Here is a 22,175-nt window from a genome sequence, read left to right as displayed (position 1 = left end):
ACACAACACATAATAATTCTTACCTGTAAAGTTATTATGTGAATTAAACAAGATTAAAATACATAAAACACTTAGCACTGTTCTTGACAGAGTCCTCATCGAATGGAGCAGCAGCAGCAGCATGATCACCAGACGTCTAGGAAGCCCGCTGTATGTGTAAGGCATTGTTGAGGTTTACACAACGTATTTTAAAAAGAGAATTCTGTTAAGCTTTTGTTTACCTACTCTTTTCAATAAAAAGAAACTATTGTTGGTCCTCATTTCTATGAAATTAAAAGGTGGAATTCCAGCAGTGGTTCCATACATTTTAATGGAACATTGATATGAACTAGCCTCAGCCTTGTAATGTCACAGTTATCAGAGCTATGCTGTACTTGCAGAAGGGTAATTACTTTGCGTAGTAATTTCCTAGACTGCCCCCTCTGCACTCTGGCCAGCTGGCATTGCAAAGGAAGCCCTGCTTTTATGTGTACACACAATCAGTCTGTAAAATCCCATTATCCCCAACTTCCACACCCCTGTGGCTGCATGCTTCCCTTTGAAGCCTGTTAAAGAAGAAAGAAAAAAAAACTTTCAAGGCAGCACTAAGGTTTACTTCTAATCTCATTTCACTCAAATAATGTAAAAATGAGATGGGGGAGTAGGAAGTGGGAGGGGTCCATAATGTGATTTACTTGCCCCTTCACCTGCAATCCTATGATACTTGTGGGAAAGCTTGGTAAAAATGGGGGTGAGGGGTGGATAGAAATACTTCTTCAGTGTGTATTTTGAGATAAATTTGGATTTAATTATGTTTTGATGTTCAAACAATAGAGCAAGGTTGATTTGGTTATTCCAGTTCTTTTTCTTTCATCTGTTCAGAATGTCTATACTATTTAATAGGAGTTTCTACTGACCTCTCATGACCAACATTCTATTTTTTTTAACTGTGATCATCTGTTGGAGTCCTAAGTGCAATGCCCTCCTTTGTGCTCCTTTTCTGTTCTGTGTCTCTATCTAATGGTTTGACCTCCTTTTGGCCATCTCCTAACTGCTTCCACCGAGACCATTGCAATTCTTTACCTTTGGGTTCCAGTTCCCCATACAAGGAACATTTTTCTTAACATCCTTTCCACCACCTGGAATTAATTGACATCTGTTCCCTGAGAATGACCCCTCCCTGCTACCTGTTGCATCTCTTGTAACTATTTGATGAAACTAGGGGAGGAAAGAAGGTGTTTCAAATAAAATTTTCCTGCCCCTGAAAGACCACTTTCCTGACTGTGATTCCGTCACCATTATTCACAAGTCTTACGTTGGAAGTGCTTATTTTACATCAACATCACCTGATATCATCACTGTTTTCCTCCTCTTAATCTCTGCGACATTTTCTGATCTTCCTTAGGACTGGTTTTAGAGATCTTACCACCATACCAACCTTTCCAACTCTCTGAGTGATTTTGCAGTCCTTGCTGGTGACACTTTCAAAACTGTAGGTTGTCAGACACACTTTAGTCATCTAGAGTCACAGCCATGACTTGGCCCACACCTCTGTGCATCTCAAGGTTTGTTTATTTTTCCTCCTATGAAATATGCTCCTGCCCTCACTGTAGATTCCTGTTTCTATATACCCCATCTTATTCCTGTGGTCAACAAATATCCCTCCTGGAATTCACTTTCTTTTTATCTATCTTGATCCTTCACACAACTGACCAAGATTCCTTCACCCTCCAAACTTGTTAGAGTTGTAATCATTATTTTTGGTTTCTTTATCTCCCATTATCCTGTCAACATCCTGGAGACTTTTGCCTTATTGCTTTGCTGACATTGTATTCAAAATCCCTGTAGATCGCCTCTTTTTCCATATTCAGCAGTGTCCTCTTCCCAGTCTATATTTCTGACTGCATTTTAAAAATATATTTTTATTGTTTTCAGAGAGGAAGGGAGAGAGAGAGAGAGAGAGAGAGAGAGAGAGAGAGAGAGAGAGAGAGAGAGAGATGTAGAAATATTAATAACGAGAGAGAATCATTGATAAGCTTCCACCTGCAGGCCCCTCCCTGGGGATCAAGCCCGAAACACGGGCATGTGCCCTGACAGGAAAGCAAACCATGAACTCCTGGTTTATAGATGGATGCTCAACCACTGAGCTACACCAGCCAGGCCTGACTGTATTTTTTACTTCCTCCTTTCTTAATATTTCTAGTTCCCTGACTTCATAATATCTTCTTCTCATGATTCTTTCTCCTTTGTGTACACCCCCCCCCCCCTTTGTTTTGTTTTAGTTTTTGGACTCTTTTTCCCTCTTCTATCCTTACAAAGGGCAAGTGTACCTTTGACTGATCTATTTTCTCTCTCTCTGCCCACTTTCTGTTGGTGATCTCATCCAACCTCTCGATTTTGATAATAACCTGCTAGGTATGAATTCCTCTCCTGATGCTGAGGATCTGTCCCCAGACATTCATTTCCAACTTCCTATAGACATTTCCAGAGGGATACCATAAAAATATGTTAAACCCAAGGCAATTACAATTTATTATCTAAACTGAGTCACTATGAAAGTTTAAAGAGGGCAGTGTTAATAGTTAGCCAGTGTAAAGCTGTACTGTGCATATGGTCTCCTATTCAAACCCAGTGTGTACAAAAATACTCTGAAATTTGCTTTTCTAGTGTTTTCTATCATTAATTGCCCCATCAGCAATCTTTTTACCTGAGCTGAAAATCATCTTCAAATCTTTAATTCTTATTCTTCCCTCAATTTCCAATTTCTAGGAATTCTACCTTCCCTGTATCTTTTGAATTACATTTTAAAAAATAAAAAGAAAACTATTTCCCCTTGCTCAGGTCATTATTGCTGCTTGCCTGGAATACTGTATAGTCTTCTATCTTGTCTTCTTACTTCCAGATAACTCCTCATTCATCCTTCATGTAGTATTCTTTATTTCTACTAAATATCCCTCAAGTACACTGATTGTTTATGCACCAGCCATATAATATCATGCAGACTTCTCAATATGAAATTCAATACATTACAAAGCCTGACATAAAACTAAAACAATTAGTGGTCTTCAGCCTCATTAGAATCACCTTTGGAATTAAAAAATCATTAAATGCCAAACCTTACTTAACCTGGGAGATTTAAATTTGGTAGCTCTGTTTTGAGAACTGGTTATCTTAATAAAGCCTCCCCAAGTGATCCTGACCAAAGCCGCTGAAAATCATTGCCCTATTTTCATATCTCTATGACTTGACCAGTATCTTCTTTTCTTTCTTTTTAAAAATACGTTTTTTATTGATTTCAGAGAGGAAAGGAGAGGGAGAGAGATATATAATCATCAGTGATGAGAGAAACATTGATTGGCTAACTCTTGCATACTCCTCACTAGGGATCAAGCCTGCAAGCTGGGCACCAGAAATCAAACCGTGACCTCCTGGTTCATAGGTAGATGCTCAACCACTGAGCCATGCTGGCCAGGCAGTATCTGCTTTTCTTGCTTTCTCTTTCAATACCTTCATATCTTTCAATACCCAGCGCTAATTTTACCTCCTTCCTAAAGTCTTCCTTGGTTCATCCAAGCAGATGTAATTATTTCTTCTATACTGCAGTCACAGTAAACTTTCATTAGATTATATTTATATATAACAACCTCTATACAATACAGTTCTTGAAGGCAAGGCTTTTGCTGTTTATAATATAGAAGCCACTCAGTGCAGGTCATTGGCTATTGGGATTATTTGTAGATACATTTTATACTCTCACAATAAGCATGAGTTACGTTTTGCTAATTTAACCAAAGTCCAAAAGCATAAGGTGCAGAAGCTTTAATTCCAAAACTATGCTAAATTAAGATTTGCTAATCATGCTAAGTAGGAGAAAGGAATTAAAATTTTAAATGCCTCTACTGTTTTCAGCAGCAGATGAGCTAATATTAAATATAGTGGTGGATTGGTTCCTTTAACTCCCACACTTCAGGTGTTGTAAAGCATGTGGGTCTCTTTGGATTCCTCATAAAAACTGTCACGTTGGCATGTAGCTATACAATATGCTTTAGTTAGAAACTGTAGTTAGTAAAGCAGAGTTTTTTAGTAGTTCCTTTGTCACAGGGGAATACTTTTACTAACTCAGACTTGCTGAAATATAGAGTGCAGTGTCGTTTTAATAGGGAATCAGAGTGTAAGCACAGTGATTTAATGTGGTTACTAGAGGCTGCATCCAAAAACAATTTCTGATTTTTGTCAAACAATCAGCAAGGGAGTGCTTTTTACCTCTTTTTTTTTTGTAACTTCACCAATTGTATTCTTGTTAAATCTGTAAGCTTTATACTCAGGATTGGATATTTCCCCTACAGTTTTGTGTTAGTATCCGATCAATAAAAATTGTGACTATTTCATTTGGGATATATGCAAATGTACCTGTAATTAATTTAGTGCCCTTTAAGTTGATTTGTGGTTTTGTTCTATTGAAAGGATATCTATTTTTTTAGCAAAGCATTTGGATTTTGTAGCAAGCCTAGTTAAAGAATAAAGGTTTAACCTCTCTGTGCTTTCTATATTTGCTGGTACAAGACATATTTCTGGTTTATCCCAGGTAAAATTATTAAATGCACAGGAAGACAAAATTTCCTGTGGTCATGAAAGGTATACTAACTGGAAAATAGTCAATATAATCTCTTGGCTTTTGGCTTTTTATAAACTCATAGGTTTATAGGAACTTTATGGAACCATCTAGCTCTTTCCCTGACTTCAGTCAGGACTGCAGCTGAACTACTCAAAACCTCTGAAAGCAAATGTTTCCTTCAGAAAATGTTTCCTATATTTAAAGTTAATCACATTTATTTTTGTGAAGTTATTCCTAGAAAACAGCTGACATCCATAACAGGAATCAAAAGAGAAAATATTGGGAAACATTTGAAGATGGCAAATGAATAATGAATGAGGTTACTTAGGCAGCAGAGAGATTCGTTAGCATAGTAAGAAGGAGCAATATCTAGCAAAAACCCTGGAAACACCTGGCTAACTTTTCTTGACCAAATAGTAGTAACTTACAATTTGTTCAACATTTGTACAGCTTCCATGCATATCACCTCATTTAATCCTTACACCAACCCTGTGAGGTGGGTGCTATTAATAGCCCCATTTTATAGATAAGGAAACTAAGCTAAGAAGAATAAATGGTTTGTATTTAAGTACATACCTGGTAAGTGGTACATCTGAGATTTCAAATCTTCTGATGCCAAACCACAGTACCAAAAGCTATTTAAAAAAAATAATAGTTTTTCAAAGAACACCTTAAAAAGTGTCTGACAAGACAATGGCAGCAGGGTACAAACCAGAAAGGTCACAAAACCTCTCCTGAAGTTTTCCATCAATGGAATGAATAAGTAAAATAAGAGTATTTCAAAAGGCTGTTGGGAAATTAATTTATGCATGAAACACTGAACTCTTTAAAGTAAAATGATACACAAGCTCAAGATACTGCTATTTTTTATTTTATTTGTAGCCAACGTTTTATTTTTATGCCTAGAAAAATACATGGGGGTGCTTAGACTAATGTGCTGGGCAATTTGCTACTTTAGTGATAGTAACATAATCCCGAAAAAGCAAGCACAACTATTTTGTACTTTTTTTTGTTTTATTCAGCAATAAGACCATAATTTTTCATATTTAAGGAAGTATGAAAAATTTGTCGAATTTTAGAAGCTGAATACATGTAGCGTTGGATCAAGGCACATACAAGACTGGCCAAAGGGCGTACAATGCACTTTGGTTTTTTGTTGGGAAAAAAAAATCATGGCAACAGAAAATGATGTGGTTTTTAAACAAGTAATAGCTCACAATTCAGTAGGAAGCTAGAAAGAAATGTTACAAGTTCATTACCAGTATGTAATATCTGGGAAACAGTGATAGTAATGGGCAGTAATCTTGATTGTTGTGAAAGTAAATTGAACATTTATGTACAGTGTCAAAACATTTCACATAAACAGAATCTAAGTTTGATTTCTAGTATTTATTTTTCTTTTAAATGCTCACTTATTTAAAGTACTACTTTCTCTGCATTGTTGAGGGGAATTTCTTATTGTTATGCTACCTTTTTAATATGTATAAGGTTGGTTTGACATCCTTTGTGATAAAAAACAGTATAAACACTAACAATTATATCTTTAGAGTTCACTTTTCAAAAATGAGGATGGTATAGGCAAAACCAAAATGCAATTCTGATATCTGTGTTCACTATGCTATTCAAGTTTAAGTTCTTATGTTTTTCTAAGGACAAGTTTTTCCCCTAACTTGGAGACATGCTTACTTTATTGTTTTTGTGAAGTCCTTTATTCTCAAAGTGTTGTTAATAACAGACCTCACACACCTTTTAAGCCAGCTGATGTATTCAGTTCAGAAGATATACTTGCTTTCTTAAGGATATCTAGTTTTCTTAGACTGAAAATGGAGATATGCAGCAAGTTTGATATTGCCCATTACTTCACATATTTTGATTTATTGAAAACCACTGGGATAATACAAATTTAATAATTGGAACATTAATTCATAAATATTTTTTTTTTGAAATTTAATTTTTCTCATTCATCCAGGTATTATTTTTTACATTTTATTAATACCAAAGTGAAAAATGGCCTGTGCTTATACTACAAGGATCTCATGTGAATGCAGTCCTGATTGTTCAACACAGCAAGAAAATTCACTTTCACAGTCAACAAGTCATCTTACTCAGTAGAACACAAAGTAAATGGTTTATAACTTCAATATTTGCAAGGAAAATACAGTACAAATTACTAAAAAATACTAAAATATAGAATTGTGTTCAGGCATCTCCACTACATCAATCGCAGCAGTCACCTGAAATTTGAAACTTTTAATAAAAAGTTCTTAAATATAAATTATATGGCAAATGTACAGTACATTGCTTTTTTTCAGTCTCTTTTTCCAGTGTTTTGCAGTAGAACAGGGTTCCTACCATCACCTCCCTTAGGTTTAAAAAACCCGAGACATAGTCTGCTGTGAGTCCTCCAGCATCATGAGTGTGAGTGGTCTGAGTCTGGGATACCACTGTCTCTGTAGCTTCGGTTACTACTGCTTTCACTGTGATTGTTTTTGTACAGATTCATTCCATTGGGAGGAAATATGGTATGTATTACAAATTCCTCCTTTGAGATCTGTTCATTGCTTATTGGTAACATTTGAAAAGAAGTCTCCCTGATTTCCAGGATGGAGTTGTCCTTCTTAGTGCCAGCTTCCGCATAGTCATCCTTTCTTCGCCTCCCTTTGCTGTATGCACAGTTCCTTGAGAAGAGCGATCCGTTCCTATGAACATACCAGCACACTAAAGCAAGAAGGGCAATGGTCACCAGAGCCACAGCCCCACCAATAATGGCAGCCAGTGGCCAACTGGGGTTTTTGTAAGGTTCTTTCTCTTGCTCTCGATTAAGGGTGGTTGTAGGGTTGTACATTCGAAGGGGTGCAGTTTCAGTCTCAATACAAACAGGAGTTTCATCGAATAGGTAGAGGTTACTGGTTTCCATGGGAACCAGGCAGACTCGATAGGGTGAATCAGGCTCCAGGGCTGTGACCAGGTATTCACTGCGTTCCCCTGTTACAATTGTTTCTGTTATAGATCCAAATGCTGGGCTATGGCCCAGTTTGAGCCAGCTGAGTCTTAAAGCCGTCATAGGCAGGACAAGTTTCCAAGAGATATGAATTGTGTCAGCGGTGACAGATTTCACAGTAATTACAATGGTCTTTCTTGTTGGACTCCCTGTGGTTCGTTGATCCTTAATGAGCTTGGGGCCCTTAATGTCTGGTTGTTTGGTCACTGGAGCAGGCCACTGTCCTTGAGCAGGATACACTGTGTTGGGTATTGCAGTGGTTATCTGAACGGTGCTTACAACGGCACGGTCTTTACAATCAAACAGTTCTGCGTTGAGGTCCTTGATAGCCATCCCCCGAACTTTCTCTGGGGCTTGACACATGAGCCCGCGCACATTGACCTTCACAGGTAGTGATTGTAACCAGTCACGTACCCATTTCATCTTGCACCCACAATACCAGGGGTTGTTGCGAAGAATCAGTTGGGTTATGTTGTCCAAATCATCAAAGATACCCTGAGGTAAATTACTTAGGTTATTATTGGACATATCAAGTCGATACAGCTGCCTTAGATACGAAAAAGCATTTGGGGGCACCCGGTTGATGTGGTTATCTTGAAGATAAAGCCTCCTCAGGTTTGTACCTGGGAGGTTTACTGGTGCAGCTGTCAGGGAATTCCGCACCAGTGACAGTTCTGTTAAGTTGACTAGGTTGAAGAAAACTTTATCACCTAAACCATGGTTGTTCAACAGGTTTCCATCCAAAACCAGGCGTTTTAGGCTGGTGAGACCTTGAAGAGATGGTGATGAGATGGTGGATATGCGATTATCATCCAAGCGTAGTTCCTCTATAGTCCTGGGCAAACCCCAGGGGATTGTGCTAAGGTGATTACGGGATAGGAAAAGCAGTCGGAGATAGTTACTGTCTCGGAATGCCCCCTCTTCGATGCTAACAGCAGAGACGGAGTTATCATCTAAATGCAATTCTTCCAGATAGGGAATTTTTGAAAGTGAATCATAAGTGATGGTCCTTATGTTATTTTCTTGCAAGTGTAATTCTTTTACGTACTTTGGTAGGTTGGTAGGAAATTCATCCAAGCTGTTGTGGTATAGGTATATTCTTTCTACTTTCAGCAAGTTTTTCAAATCTGAAGGAATCCCAGCATTATTTATTTGGTTGTTCTGCAGGTAGAGAGTTGTAGCATCCTCTGGTATTCCTATTGGAATGGATGTCAGAAAGCGATCATTACAGTAAATGAAACCTGCATCACAGCGGCACATAGATGGGCAGGATTTAGCCATAACTGCAAGAGGTGCCACCTGAAGGATCAGCCCAATTTTAGTCCCAATGAGGAAGATGCTCCAGGCTGGGCTGATCATGGTCAGCAGTGTTGAGGTCTTTATACCAGGTAGCTTCAGAGCCCTACAATGCAGTGAGTTAAAAAAAAAAAAAAGACAGAAAGCAATCAGATCAGCATACTTCAGATTATATTCAAAATAGATGTGGAAATTAAAACATCTATAATCACTTCTAATATTTTGATTTTTTTTTGCATCTTAGGGTTTTTTTTTGCTACCTAACAAACAATGGACACAATCATATAATCTCTCTATCTTAAATGTTTCTGATATTAAATTAAGAAGTATCTTGTCCCAAACCCATTTGGTTTGAAATGTTAAATATAATTAAAGTTTTGCTGAATATTTGAAAGCATTTTCATTTGATATCAATTCTGTAGCCAGTCACTGACCAGGCTGATCAAATATTTAATTTTTTCTTAATATTCAGAATGAATTGACACATAAGAATATAATTTGTTTCATTTAAAGATAATAATGTTACTGTTTTTAAAAACCAAATTTTTTTGGTCTACTTTTTATGAAGTTGACTGTACAGGAATAGAAATGTGTAGTAAAAAAATAATCAATTCTTTTACTATTTAGGAATAGGTACACACCTTTTGAGATCTTGAATCCCAGTATAGCTAATTGTTTGCTTTCATTACTTACGTTATTTCTTTTTCTTTTATTATTTTATTAAACATTGTTAGATGGGTATTTCTAGCAAGAAAAGCAGAAGAAATCTTCTTCATCTACTTTAGGGAAAGAATGAATTACATAGCTAATACATCCAACTAATGAAATTCCATTTCATGTTACACTAGGTCTTGCTTTTGTTCCCATTTTGTTATATGTTTTGTACTACATGGTTTAATGGCTTTGTGCACATTTTTTTCCATTATATTCTATCTCACAATATGTTTTCACAATGCATTTATCTTTCTTCAAGTTCTAATCTAGATTATGATTCAACTTTCTCCATGGCTGGAGAATTATAGATTTAGACTGATCTATTGTGTAATATAATTTCTTCTGCTCGTTTAGGTATTAATTAGCCTTTATAATTTCAGGCATGAAAATAAAAGACTTCCTACCTTATTGAACGATGTGAGTAAATTTTGCGTGAGTGAAAATCCAATGCACATATATTATTTTCCTGGTGAGGGGATGGGACTTATAAACTCTTGTTTAGTCCTTGGAAATGCTCTTCACTGTTTATTCAAGTAATCCTATGACGTACACACCTCCAGATCAGGCTCGCTGTTGTCAATGAACATTCCAGCTGTGGTTCAGCATGGTGGGCAAGCTCATTAAAGTGGGGGCCAGAAACAATTCAGCTTCCTGTTACTATGTAGAACACATGGCTTCCTATGTATTTTTTTTTTCTTTCTGATAGAGTTTCTGTGTGAAGGTTTCTTTTGTGTAGCTTAATTCCCTTAGTGGAAATTGCTTTCTTTGAAATTCTTATTGGCTCTTCTGTGCAATGTGTTCAGAGATAGTAACTTCAGATCCTCATGAAGAAAGCCATTCATGATGCTAAGGCCTGTATAGTAATAGGTTTTTCAGGCAGTTACCCCCCACCTTTATTCCCATCCAGGGTTATCCAAGTATAAACTTTGTACAGTAGCTACATCCTGAGGTATGATTACCTGCTGTGAAATAGCTATTTCCAGCTTTTGCTTCTTGCTGCTTTCTTAGAATATCTGGTGTAGCCACGTTATGCAAGAACAGGTATTCTTTTTTAAGAGGTAAAGAAAACTTAATTCAAATATTCTTCATGGAAAAAAAAGGAAGCATAATAGATTTCCTTTATATTTCTCTTCCTTAAAGCATACTGGGTCTGAGCATCTCCTGTGAAAGTAAAATGTTTTAATGAACTTCTAATAATGAACTTTAACATATTAGAGCGACTTCCTAGAAATTTAACTTTAATTCTTTCTTTAAGCAAAACACCTTTTATCACAGTAGTTAGTGAAAAGGGATAAGATGAGCTCTTTGTTTTTTTACATCCCGTTTTATTATATTAATAAAGTAAGAGATGAAGTTGAGATTGTCACCAAACAGATAATTTGTTAACTGTTCATTAATGTCACTTTGAATTAAACACAGAGCAAAGTTTCATTTAAGAGGCAGTAAGCCCCTTCCATGGCTTTGGAATTCAGGTCAGGCCAATCTTTAAGAGTTCACTTTTAAATCTTAGATATAAAATGATATAAAGTATAAAAAAAGAAGAAAACAATTATGTGTCAAAGAGGTAAATACAGAACAAGGATTTTTTTTTTTTACAGAAATACCATGGTGACTTTTTAAACATTTCTGGACATGGTTTTACAAAATGATACAATCCACAATCTAAAGAGTTGAAAAAAATTTACTTTAGACACTTTTCTTTTGATTTGCTCAACGCCCTGTTTAATTTTTCCTGTGGGCCTCAGTTTTCCCAAGTGCAGAATGTGCACTCATCACCTTCCTCCTTGGAGGGGTTTTTGAGTTGATGATCTTAAAACTCCAGTTATCAGGTTTTCTTGGCCAAAAGTCATAATTTGTTTTTCAGGAGAATATAATTTTATTTTAGCAAATGGGAAAACTCTGTATTTGGAGTAGAAAGGACAGTGTTTCCATCAGTATCCTTGGAATGAACATTAGGAAAGCATATCAAACCTGACAAGGCATTTCTCTCTAGGTTCCAATATGGACAGGCAAAATTCCAACAAGTGTATTTTTCATTTCAAGACTTAAGCCTTGACCAAAGAGATCACTGATTTTAATGATGACTGCTTTGTCCATTGCCTAATATACATGAAGTGGTGTGTGTTTTGTTGTTGTTGTTGTTGTTGTTTTTTGTGTTTGGTGGATGGGGGAGGTGGGTAGGATCAGTATCTGTAATCCAGGGTTACCTGCTCAGTGGCTTTCTGTATATGTAGGGAACATCTGAGTATCATGGAAATATTTGACCCTGAAATTAAGGAAAAAAAGCAGAAGCAATTTGCTTCTTCCCCTGTAATTACCTAGCATCCAACAAGGATAGCATCTGTTCCAGAATTCAAACACGACTGAAAGTGAATGTTAAACAAGGCCAAATTTTGTGTTTCTGGTTGTTTTGGAAAATTTAGTTTATTTTAATTTGTTATCAGATACCAATGCTATCACAAACTGCATTAACAAAAGAAAACTTTAAACAATTGCAGATAAATTTAATTTATTATTTAGGCAATGTGAAACAAAAATAGCAGTTAGCAGTTGGATAAAGTAGTCTCAAGTGGGTATTGCAATGTGCCCACAGAGGAATGTTTAAATGATTTATTGTTTAATATGAAGTTTTACTGTGATACCTTCAGGGCTTTGCTCACTATTGTTGTTGAATTTCTACAGTGCATTTTTTTTTTTCTTGCAAACTGTTGCTTTTTCAGTATGTGAAAATGGAAAACCAAAATGTTGAAATTATAATGAAAAAGTTACTTTAAAGAGTTTCTTCTGTAAATGTTTTATAAGCTTGAAAATTATTCAAAGTATAAAATAATTTGGTTAATTTAAGCTTAGAAAAACAATTACTTTTGTTAAATTGAATTAGAAACTAATTAAAAAACAACATAAAAATCTTAAGTGAGAACCTGCTTAAAATGTTACCAATAATCAGGCATTTCTCATACTCGAGTACATACTCGGAAGTTGAGAAAGATGATGCTGATGAATGGAGATTTTTAAATTGTTGATTGTTCGAGTCAGGTTAGCCACAATTATGTCTAAGGTGATAATTAATGATAATCAGAGATAAAGCTTATATCTAACTATAAATATTTCACCAAATCAAGCTCTAAGAAAAATATACATATTGATTGATTGACTTACACATTTTTAATATAGAAAAAGGAAAAATAATTCTAAATGGTGTGAACAGAAGGAAGATTAATGTGTTTATATTCCCTGTTTTACAATTGTGAAGCTGCTCCCTCTGCTCCGTTTGATATGTAAACTTACGTTGCCATTAATACAACAGTGGTAATAATGTGGGATTAATGGAAAGCCTTAAATCTCATTAAATTCTTGGAAAATGCCATTCTCTTCTCCCCTATACTGCATTAAAACAAAAGGCAAAAACATCAAACAGGCTTCTCTGGAGAGAAGGATACTCTTTCAGACCTGAAGATTCCCTCCCCAATCCCTACTCCCTTTACTTGAGCTCAAAACAGTTCAATTCATGTTTGATTTTTTTTTTCACATCTTCTCCTTCCCTTTTATATTTGAAACTATAGTGCTAACCAGCTTTTGCACATCAAAGGCTGTAAAGATCTCTCCATCCAAAACAAGCAATCCTGTCCCCAAGCTTAGACTTCCTTCTTTCTGCCCTGGCTCTACATATTCACCCCCATGGAAACATGTAGGTGAATGTGAATGATGAAAGGAAAAATGACCCCCACTGGCATGGACACTGTGGCCCAGGTTTCCACAACATGGACTTCAGAGCCTTTATGTCTGCGTAGGCTTGAAAGAGGCCATTACTTCTGAACAACAACAAAAAAAGATCTTTTAGAAAAATATTGTTGATGGGGTAACTTGGGGAAAAATATAAATGGAGACCTGGCTACTTAAAGAAATGTTTTAAAATTATTTTTAAATGGAATTAGTAATTTAGTATGTTGTATTTAAAGCTGTAGCAAAAAGAAGAAAAACATAATCACTTCAGTGGTAAATCAAATTTTTAATAGGGATCTTTTTTATTCAGTTTATTTTTATAAATAAAAATTGTGGAGTTTTTCTAAATTACATTTACAATGCAATCATCAAGTCTGAAAAAACTCCAATTTATTTTCATGATACACCTAAGAAAGTATGTAAATAGATAAGCATGCTATCATTTTTAGATATTTTATGAAAATTAATTTAAGAAGTTGAATCTGAATTGAAAACTGGTATTTAAATAAAAGCAAGAAATTGGGGCAATCTACATGTTAATGTGATTCCTTCTCTTTTCCTCTGCAATATTTTGAAGGTGGGAATGTTTGAGATGAGAAGGTATTTTCTTGTTTTGATCACTTAGATGAAGGTTATATTATATACTGATATTGCTAACTCCCTAAATCCTTTATTTGCCACCTTTGATTTAAATTGATTTTTATTTGACATCATTGCTTATTTTAAAAAATCTTAAAGCAAGTCTAGCTTTGAGATAGTTTATTTTAGTCTATTTTAATGATTTGCTGCACATAATTATTTCCTAATGCTGATAATTTTTTAAAATATTAAATCTAAAAGTAGAATGGTATGTAGAATTTTTAATCCAAGTTAACTGCATTATTATTTTGAGTAAAACCTTGAGATTGAGGAAAAACAACATGCTTAATCAAATTTATCTAAGTCTGTGAATATTTCTAGGTAAATTGGATTTTACACAATCGTAATCTAGAGAATTAGGAAAGCAGTTTACTTATGAAGGCTTAAATTGCTGCTAGCAAAAGCACAACAAAATTATCAACCTGCGAATGCTAAGTCTTTGTAAGGACATGGTATTTCAAATAAACTACATATATGGTTAAACTGACAAACTGGAGAACATCAGGGTAGTTGATAGTGACAGCAAAATGCTTTCTAAGCAGCCTGTCTGGTAGTTAAATTTTCCACGATCATCAGATTTCAGGAAAGTTCCAATTCTTTTGTTTAATGCCAGGCAAGCAGAAGGACTTCTAACTCTCCTCATGAGAGTCATGAAGTCTGAAGGGTTTGCTGAGAGCCAGAGAAGCAAGTGTGCCTTTTCAGACTTGGTTTTATCCAGACTGCTTTCTAGCTGAAGAAACTTGTTTTATTTGTGCAGTATAGGGATAAACGTTCCTAATCAAAGGATTTTTACTTTCACCCTTTATGTTACTGATTCTTTTCCCCAACAGGTTTGTGATAAATGATATCTAATTCTGCTTCATTTATTTTGGCTTGTGAAGTTAAATGTTGCATCCTTAAAACCAAAAGGCAAGCTGGGATGTTATCTTTCGTCAGAGTGAATGCTGCTCCCTTTTATGATATTAAAACCAGGCTAAATAAATTAGAGAACTAAGACTTGTAAGATTGAATAAGATATTAATTTAGAGAGTGGGAAAGGTGAGCAGTAGAGAGCTGGGGCAGAGGGCATGCTCTAAGTTTGCATTGACTTTGAGCAACTGCAATTAAAACTATGCTTGCTTTTGTTAAGCAAATATTTTCCCATTGCAAACTTGAAACTCCGTTTTCAGTGTTGTGAGTACAATTTGGTTGTTGTGCTTAAAATTTCTAATATTCAAATTTCCATACACTAGTACAACAACTATTTGGCTCTACTGTGTGCCAAGCACTGTGCTGGCTGGTGAGAACATCCAAGATCATAAAGCACTTTGTTTTCTCATGTCAGAGTAGCGTGTTATTGATTTAAACCAAATGTAACAGGAAAAAAACCCCACAAAACACCAAATGCATAAACTGATCAATCCACAGTCCAATGGCACACTTTAAAAATGGTGTTTAACCAAATATGGTCTGTGGGTTTTCTTTTCAAAGTTGCCACGGAAACTTGTGCACATGGAAAGTGAAAGAATAAAGAACAAAAGCTGTCATTGTCTGTCAGTGTGAGAGCAATTTCTCCCTCCTCTCATTTAAGCACACTAATACCTGCAGCGAGCTTTTTATACACTCCTGACACCTGATTTTGGGGACTAGGAAGGAGATCATGCATATGCAAAACAAATGCAACTTTAGCTTCTGCTTAAATTATATTTCATTCATTTTTCCTAAAGATCTGTTTTCTCTGGTGTTCTTGTCGATAGACAAATCAAAGTCCTGAAACCGCTCTTGGGTGCGATATAAACATGGTTTTCAGAACTGTGTTTTAGTATGATGTTTTACCAAGTTTAGTGATGTTGATCTGCTTTCTGAAACTGGAAAATGCTTTCTGAAAAGTATATTTCTATTTTGGTTCTTAAGAGAAAGAAGTGTTTTGTGGGTGTGTTTTTTCCCCCAGAAGGCATTTACAAACCATCTCTCTGTTGGAAATTGGTTTGTTGACTTATAAGTTTTTGAAATGGTAGAATGTTAGAAGGACTTGAGAAACAGCCCTTTTTATGTTCTAAAGAGGAAAATGCAGTTTTGAGAATTAATATTGCTGAGAGATTTACTATAGAGTTTTTGCCCGCTGGGGGGTGGTACACGCTACCAGAACACTGCTTTCAGAAACCACAAGTCAGATGTGGGCTGCTGCCGGCCAGTTTTTCTCTGGTTTAATTACAACAAAGCCTCCCGTTGAGAAGAACAGTGAAGGCCTCTGGGGCAAAAGGTGGGGGGCGGGGGTGGGAGTGAGAGGGAAAAGGAGAATGAGAGAAAAAAAGGAGGGAAGAAATTACAGCCTATGAGAAATTTACTGCATTTTATTTTCCTCATTGATTTCATTTATGATGGTCTTCCTTTGACTTTCAACAATTATTTATAATGCTATTAAAATAAACTGGTTGAATAAAAGAATATTTGGGGGGCTTTATACAGAATTTTTAAGTTAGCTCTGGATCTTGCCATTAGTCACATTCTTTGTTTAGTAGCCCACCCACCTTTAAAAAGGGGAGGAAAGTTAAGATTAACTGAAATGGCAGTTTTAAACCAAATTTTTAAAAAATGACTACATTTAATATTGGTATGAACATTGGCATATTAAAAATAAAAAGCAGAAAGAAGAGATATTTACATGTTATTAATACAAGGAAAGTTCTCTGCTACTGATTTTTGTAGGGTTTAAAATTATTGAAAATCATCCAGAAAGAGGAGGCAGTTTTAGGTTGTGTGGCCAAGAAAAGCACAGACAAACCTCTCTGCAGTGCTCTTGCATGTTTCAAGCTGATAATTGTATTTTTCATCTGGAGACACTGAGCTTTCATTAGGGTCTTGTATCCCTAGGCGGGAGATGCTGAACATAATTGGAGTTTCTATTTGATTGGGCAATATAGTCTAGAGAAGAAACTGGGGTAAAGATAATTAATAGGTTGCTAACAAAGTCTGACAGCCACAAGATTTCAACCAAATTTATTTCACACCGCCTCATTTAGCTCTGAAAAAGTTTTGATAGAATTGGTAGCTCCTTAATTAACACTTGAAAGCAAAAGAAACATACCTTCTATTTTGCTGCCACATTCAGTTATGACAAAATTTCTTACAGTTTTTCTTCTTTTTGTAAAAACTTTATTTGCTGCCCAATTATGTATTTCACAAATGTTAATGTTTAGGAAGTATTTATTTAATTGGGCATTTTGAACCTAACCATAATTGATTTAAAAGGTGTGTGTGTGGGGGGGGGGGGGGGGGGCGGGTAGAGGAGCAGAGAAATGAAAAGCCCAATTAATACACGATGGTTAGTATCATACAGGAACACAGTATTTATGAAATCATTATGTTTATAAGCTCCGTATTTAAAAATTTATGATGTGACTTTTTTACTTAAATATGTGCAATCACATTTTTTGTAACCTTGTTTTTCTATCTCAGGCTAATAAATGTATGTGTGTATGTATGTGTGTATATGTTGTGGTGCACACACACATATATTTGCAAACTAAATGGCATATCTCTCATTTAATCTTCTTATAGATTAAAACCATGATATATTAATATTGGTAGTGATAATATTAATATTTTGTGTTACTTTTAAAGGCTTAATTTCTTTCTTTACTCATTTCAAAAGAGACAAGTATCAGTCATCTGTCACTTTGGGACAGCATTATGATCATATCTGAAAACAAAATAATTCTTTATGTTTATGTTGGTCAGGATATGCTTATACAATTAGCGATAAAAGAAAGGCATTGCTACCACTGACTCACTTTTCTAGTGATTTTATTCATGTTGTTTTCTGCTAATGAAATAACATATGTGCATTTTAGAGCAGATAGGTTAATTAAGAAAATTTGAAATAGCTAATTTTTAAAGCCATGTGAGAATTTGGTTCTACAATTGGCAAATATCAATGATTCATTTTCCTTTTACTGGTAAATAAATAAATAATTAAAAATACCCCCACTCCCCAATATTGAGAAAATACAGGCCTGTTGCACTCTTTACCTCAGTGCAACCATTTTGTTTCAGACCTAATTCATTGAAAAAAAAAATTAAAAGAAGATACATTTAACTACTTTTTGAAAGCTTTGTTGTATCAAAGTATTTCTTTCAATATAATAAGATTTTCCTATTATAAGTTGCAAGTGAGTGGATAGTCTACGGACCCCATTTGATGAGGGCTCTACTCATTTTCCCCCCACCACCCCAAACTCCTTGCATACATCAGGCATAGCTTCCAGACTCAGCTTTGTTAGTTTTTCTGAGTAGACTTTGCCAATTATCATGCTAGTCACATACTGCATTTGCCCAAGCGATGGATTTTGGCTTTGTGCAGGAGAGGAGATATGGTTTGGAAGAGAGTCTCCCTCTCCTCCGAGTTGAATTAACTAGTTGAGATTTGCAAGCCTGAAATGCCCGAAGTGGCTCTGGCAGGATAGCAGTGCCAGCTTTAAAATCTAGGTGTAGCTGTTAATCCTTACAGAGGCAAAGAAGTCGCCAGGAGTAGCTCAGCTCGCTGTGAGCAAGATGTATGCTTTTCATGTACTGCGTACTCATGGGCTGAGAGATTATTGATTTTCTTTCACAGTTGTAAAAACAGCAATTGGTGATCATGCCACACATATAGTACACACCAAGTTAGCAAGACCTTTCGCTTTCCTCTCTGTGAAAAAGAAATCTGCCTTATATTCTTTGATATTTAACATTTAACTTTCCAATTCAATGTCCTCCATAAGACTCTTTAAATAGCAACTACAAGAGCCAGAACATAGCTGTTTATTATTATCTTTTTCTTTTTCTTTTTTATGAAAGGAGGTTTTAAGTAACTTCTTGCATTTGGCTATATAGTCAAATTTTTCCTTGCTGGCTGGCATGCACGTATATTGCTGGAACTGGTGAGAGAGTAAACATTTGGATTTGGACGCCTCGTGGTACCAAGTCATTTCTTTATAGAGAGCAAAACCAAGCAAACTTTCTGGGACAATCATAAGTAAAAAGAAATGGGAAACACTTACCAGGAAGATGAGGAAAAGCAATTCCATATATACTGCCGCTATAGCTGTATAATTCCACTGACTGGGACCTGGAGTGATAACCCTCCCCCTCTTCCCAAGCTCCGCGTCCAGTGCACACAAAGCCCGTGGCAGATGCAGGCTGAGCTGTCCTGCTTCGGAGCACTCCTACACTGAGGAGTGAGCGAGGGAGAGCATTCCAGTTTACTGCTCACAGCCCACCTCCAAGTCTGAAGTTAAAGCTTCACCTCGCAGTGGCTGAAGAAGGGGGTGATGTCATAGATGGGCAGGACTTAAATCGAGCTCTCGTTCAGTGAGGTAACTGGATAATCAGGCAGATGGGCTTTGCAAACGCTAGAGGGAGTGAGAGAAGCCAAAATGAGCCCCTCAGCCTGCCAAGGCCAGGATGGCATTTGGTTTGTAGGCAGCCCTTTGGAATCTCAACATTTTCTAAAGTTGTACTACAACAAGGTAGTGGTAGCAAGCTTCTAAAAAAAAAATGCAAGCATGTTCGAAGCATATTTATAATATTACAATAGAAAAAATGCTTTTTTAAAGCATCTGAATTATATTAAAATCCTTTTATTTTCATTATTAACAAGTTATAATAATGTTATAATTATGAAGCCTAGTAATCCCAATTGTGAATATTTATTATACAAATAAATAGAAAGAAGTTTCAAATAAATAACTGATTTATTTAAGGGAAGGAGATCATATTTTCAATTATGATTTTCATAACCTGCTTTCTGCTATTTAATCAGTAATTGCTTTGGGCCCATAAGTGTTTTACTTTTAAATGTTGCTGGGAAGAATTTTGCTTTTATATTTACCTGGAAGGCAATTTTCTTAAACTAATATTATTTGTTTTATCCTTAGGTTCACAACATTCTTCTTTGCATTTTTTGTTTGTTTGTTTGTTTCTAGGAATGTTTTTTTTTTTTTTTCTTTTTGAAGGAAGACAGCTAATTGTCTTTTCCAGGAGTATTTGATTATGGCCTCTTCATTAGCTTCATTTACTTTCTCTATAAGCTTTTTAAATAACCGTTTAACCTTCTGAGTTCCTCTCTAAGAATGGATGATACCAAAATAGAAGGTGAACTCTTGATAAGAGGTATATTGACCCCTATTGTTCTATGATTGTACTTTTCTGCGGGCCTCTGAGGACACACCAATTAAACCCAGGACTTTTAGAATTCTAAAGTCTGTGAAAAGTCAGTTTCTTAGAAATTGTTAGGCAGGACAAGTTACACTGAGATGCAGCTGCTGAAATTTTGGAGGAAAGAGAGGTGGGAATAACATAATCTCTCAATAAAGGGTGGATTTTTTTCCTGTTACTATAAAACAAATTCGTGGATTTAATTATTTTATGAAAAAATTCTTTCTAGAAGCTATTTTCAGATGGGAGTTGGTTATATTTAAAAAGGACTTTTTGCCTGGCCAAATTCCTGTGGGTTTATATCCATATTAAAGCAGTTTTTTCAGATTCAGGCAGATTTTATTATTTTTTTATTTTTTATATATATTTTTTAATTTCTTTATTGATTAAGGTGTCACATATTTGTCCTCATCCCCCCATTCCCATCCCACACCCCTCTCCACGGATGCCCCAACCCCCTGTTGAACTTAACCATTGGTTAGGCTCATATGCATGCACACAAGACCTTTGGTTGATCTCTCCCCTTTACCCCCACCCTCCCCTATCCTCCCTCTGAGGCCCAATAGTCCGATCGATGCCTCCTTGTTTCTGGTCAGGCAGATTTTAAACAGAAGAGAAAGAGAATTGGACGATTTTGATTATAGGATCTTAACTAAGGTACTGACTGGCCTGGGAGTTAGTGCTGAAGTTTCCATCCATTCTCTAGGCTACCATTTGTTATATCAGTTCTTATTATCTGCTTTGATCTTTGCTCTCCTCACATGGCAAATAAAGGCAGTAGGAACTTACTGAACACCAATTATGTATTGTTGCTTTTTTTTTTTTAAGATGTCAATGAAAATGTAGAAGAAGGTAAGATATTGTGAACACTGTAATCTGTACTAGTGGCACTGACTTTAGAGGCAAACTCAAGACAGCCCCCCCGCTGACCCTATCCATAAATATACAGACTTTCACTGTCTCCATTTTTTTAAAAAACTCGTTGCTCTTATCAGCTGTTGGAAATTCTGCCAGGTGGAGAAAACACCCCTTCTGAAACACTATGTACTGCCTCTGGAAAGATGAAGAGTTACCCTAAATTACTTCAGGTTGCTTTCCTCCTTTGTTACCCAAGGGAGATTAGCTACACTAAGGGAATGGTTGTCTTGGTGGGAGGGGTAAGAAGGAAGGCAATTTCAGCATGAAGCTCTGTAGGCTATGACAGGAAGGCAGGGACTAATTCTTACAGCAAGGAGTGTCGAACTCAGAAAGGAGGAGCCAGAGTAGTCTAATGTTCAAGAGCAAAGGCTTCAGAGTCTACATATCTGGTTTCATCTTGGCTTTGCCACATGGCTGCAGATAAATTACTAAATCTTTATGAGTTTATTAGGTCAGGGCTTGACTCATAGCAGCTACCCAGAAAATGGTAGCTGCCATTATTAAGATGAGGGCATCTGAGTGTCTGGAAAAAGGACATAGTCAGAAGTGGTAGAAGAGTGCACAATGGGAGGTAGGAGAAGGCCCAGGACAGCTTGCTTCACACTCTTCAAAATTTCCCTTTGGAGTAGGAAATGGAGGAGGAGGTGGCCAACTAGGAGATTTTCTTGTTGAATTCCTTTTCTGTTGTCCTCATGCATTTCATGACCTCATGTTCCCAGGGGTGAGAACTCAGTTGAGTTCTAGTAGACATTTGGGGTTGGAAAGGTATTTGTTGTTTTGCATTTTTTATTTTGGGAAGACATGAGATGTTCCTTGATGAACAGGGGAGATTGGATTTGGAAGCAGATTTCCCAGGCTCTGCCATTTACTTGTGTTTCTAAGTGAAATCAACAACAACCAACCAAACCTCTTTTGCTATAAACAACACCTAGTTGAAAGTGACTACAATCCATAATTATTTCATGGGACAACTTAATCCAGGTTTTTCAACCTGTCTAGGCTTAAGCTACCTCATTTACTCATTCATTCATTCATTCATTCATTCATTGTACACGAATTCATTGAACATCCCTATTAAAGAAGCTACTAGGACTAGGTGTCCCTCAGTGCACC

The 22,175-nt window shown here is 36.2% G+C and overlaps 2 protein-coding genes across 8 annotated transcripts in view; one reads left to right on the top strand and one right to left on the bottom strand.

Annotated features, from left to right (window-relative positions):
- The window catches only part of MACROD2 (mono-ADP ribosylhydrolase 2), a gene marked incomplete at its 3' end in the record, with an annotated part of 1,993,251 nt that overhangs the window by 296,048 nt on the left and 1,675,028 nt on the right, over positions 1-22,175 (top strand). The window lies entirely within an intron of this gene.
- FLRT3 (fibronectin leucine rich transmembrane protein 3) lies at positions 5,482-19,326 on the bottom strand. Of its 3 annotated transcripts, none has more exons than XM_079785138.1 (3): positions 18,989-19,326; positions 10,010-10,766; positions 5,482-8,997 (listed from the first exon to the last, which is right to left on the bottom strand). In XM_079785138.1, exon 3 carries the CDS (start codon positions 8,952-8,954, stop codon positions 7,005-7,007), a length of 1,950 nt encoding a protein of 649 aa, XP_079641264.1. In that variant the 5' UTR covers positions 8,955-8,997; positions 10,010-10,766; positions 18,989-19,326; the 3' UTR covers positions 5,482-7,004. The 3 variants fall into 3 exon arrangements, with proteins under 3 accessions (XP_079641264.1, XP_079641266.1, XP_079641265.1); XM_079785140.1 differs by having other exon boundaries at positions 10,565-10,766; XM_079785139.1 differs by lacking the exon at positions 10,010-10,766.

Source organism: Cnephaeus nilssonii (assembly GCF_951640355.1).
Source record: "Cnephaeus nilssonii genome assembly, chromosome: 11".
Taxonomy (NCBI): domain Eukaryota; kingdom Metazoa; phylum Chordata; class Mammalia; order Chiroptera; family Vespertilionidae; genus Cnephaeus; species Cnephaeus nilssonii.
This window is presented reverse-complemented; position numbering and strand designations above follow the sequence as displayed.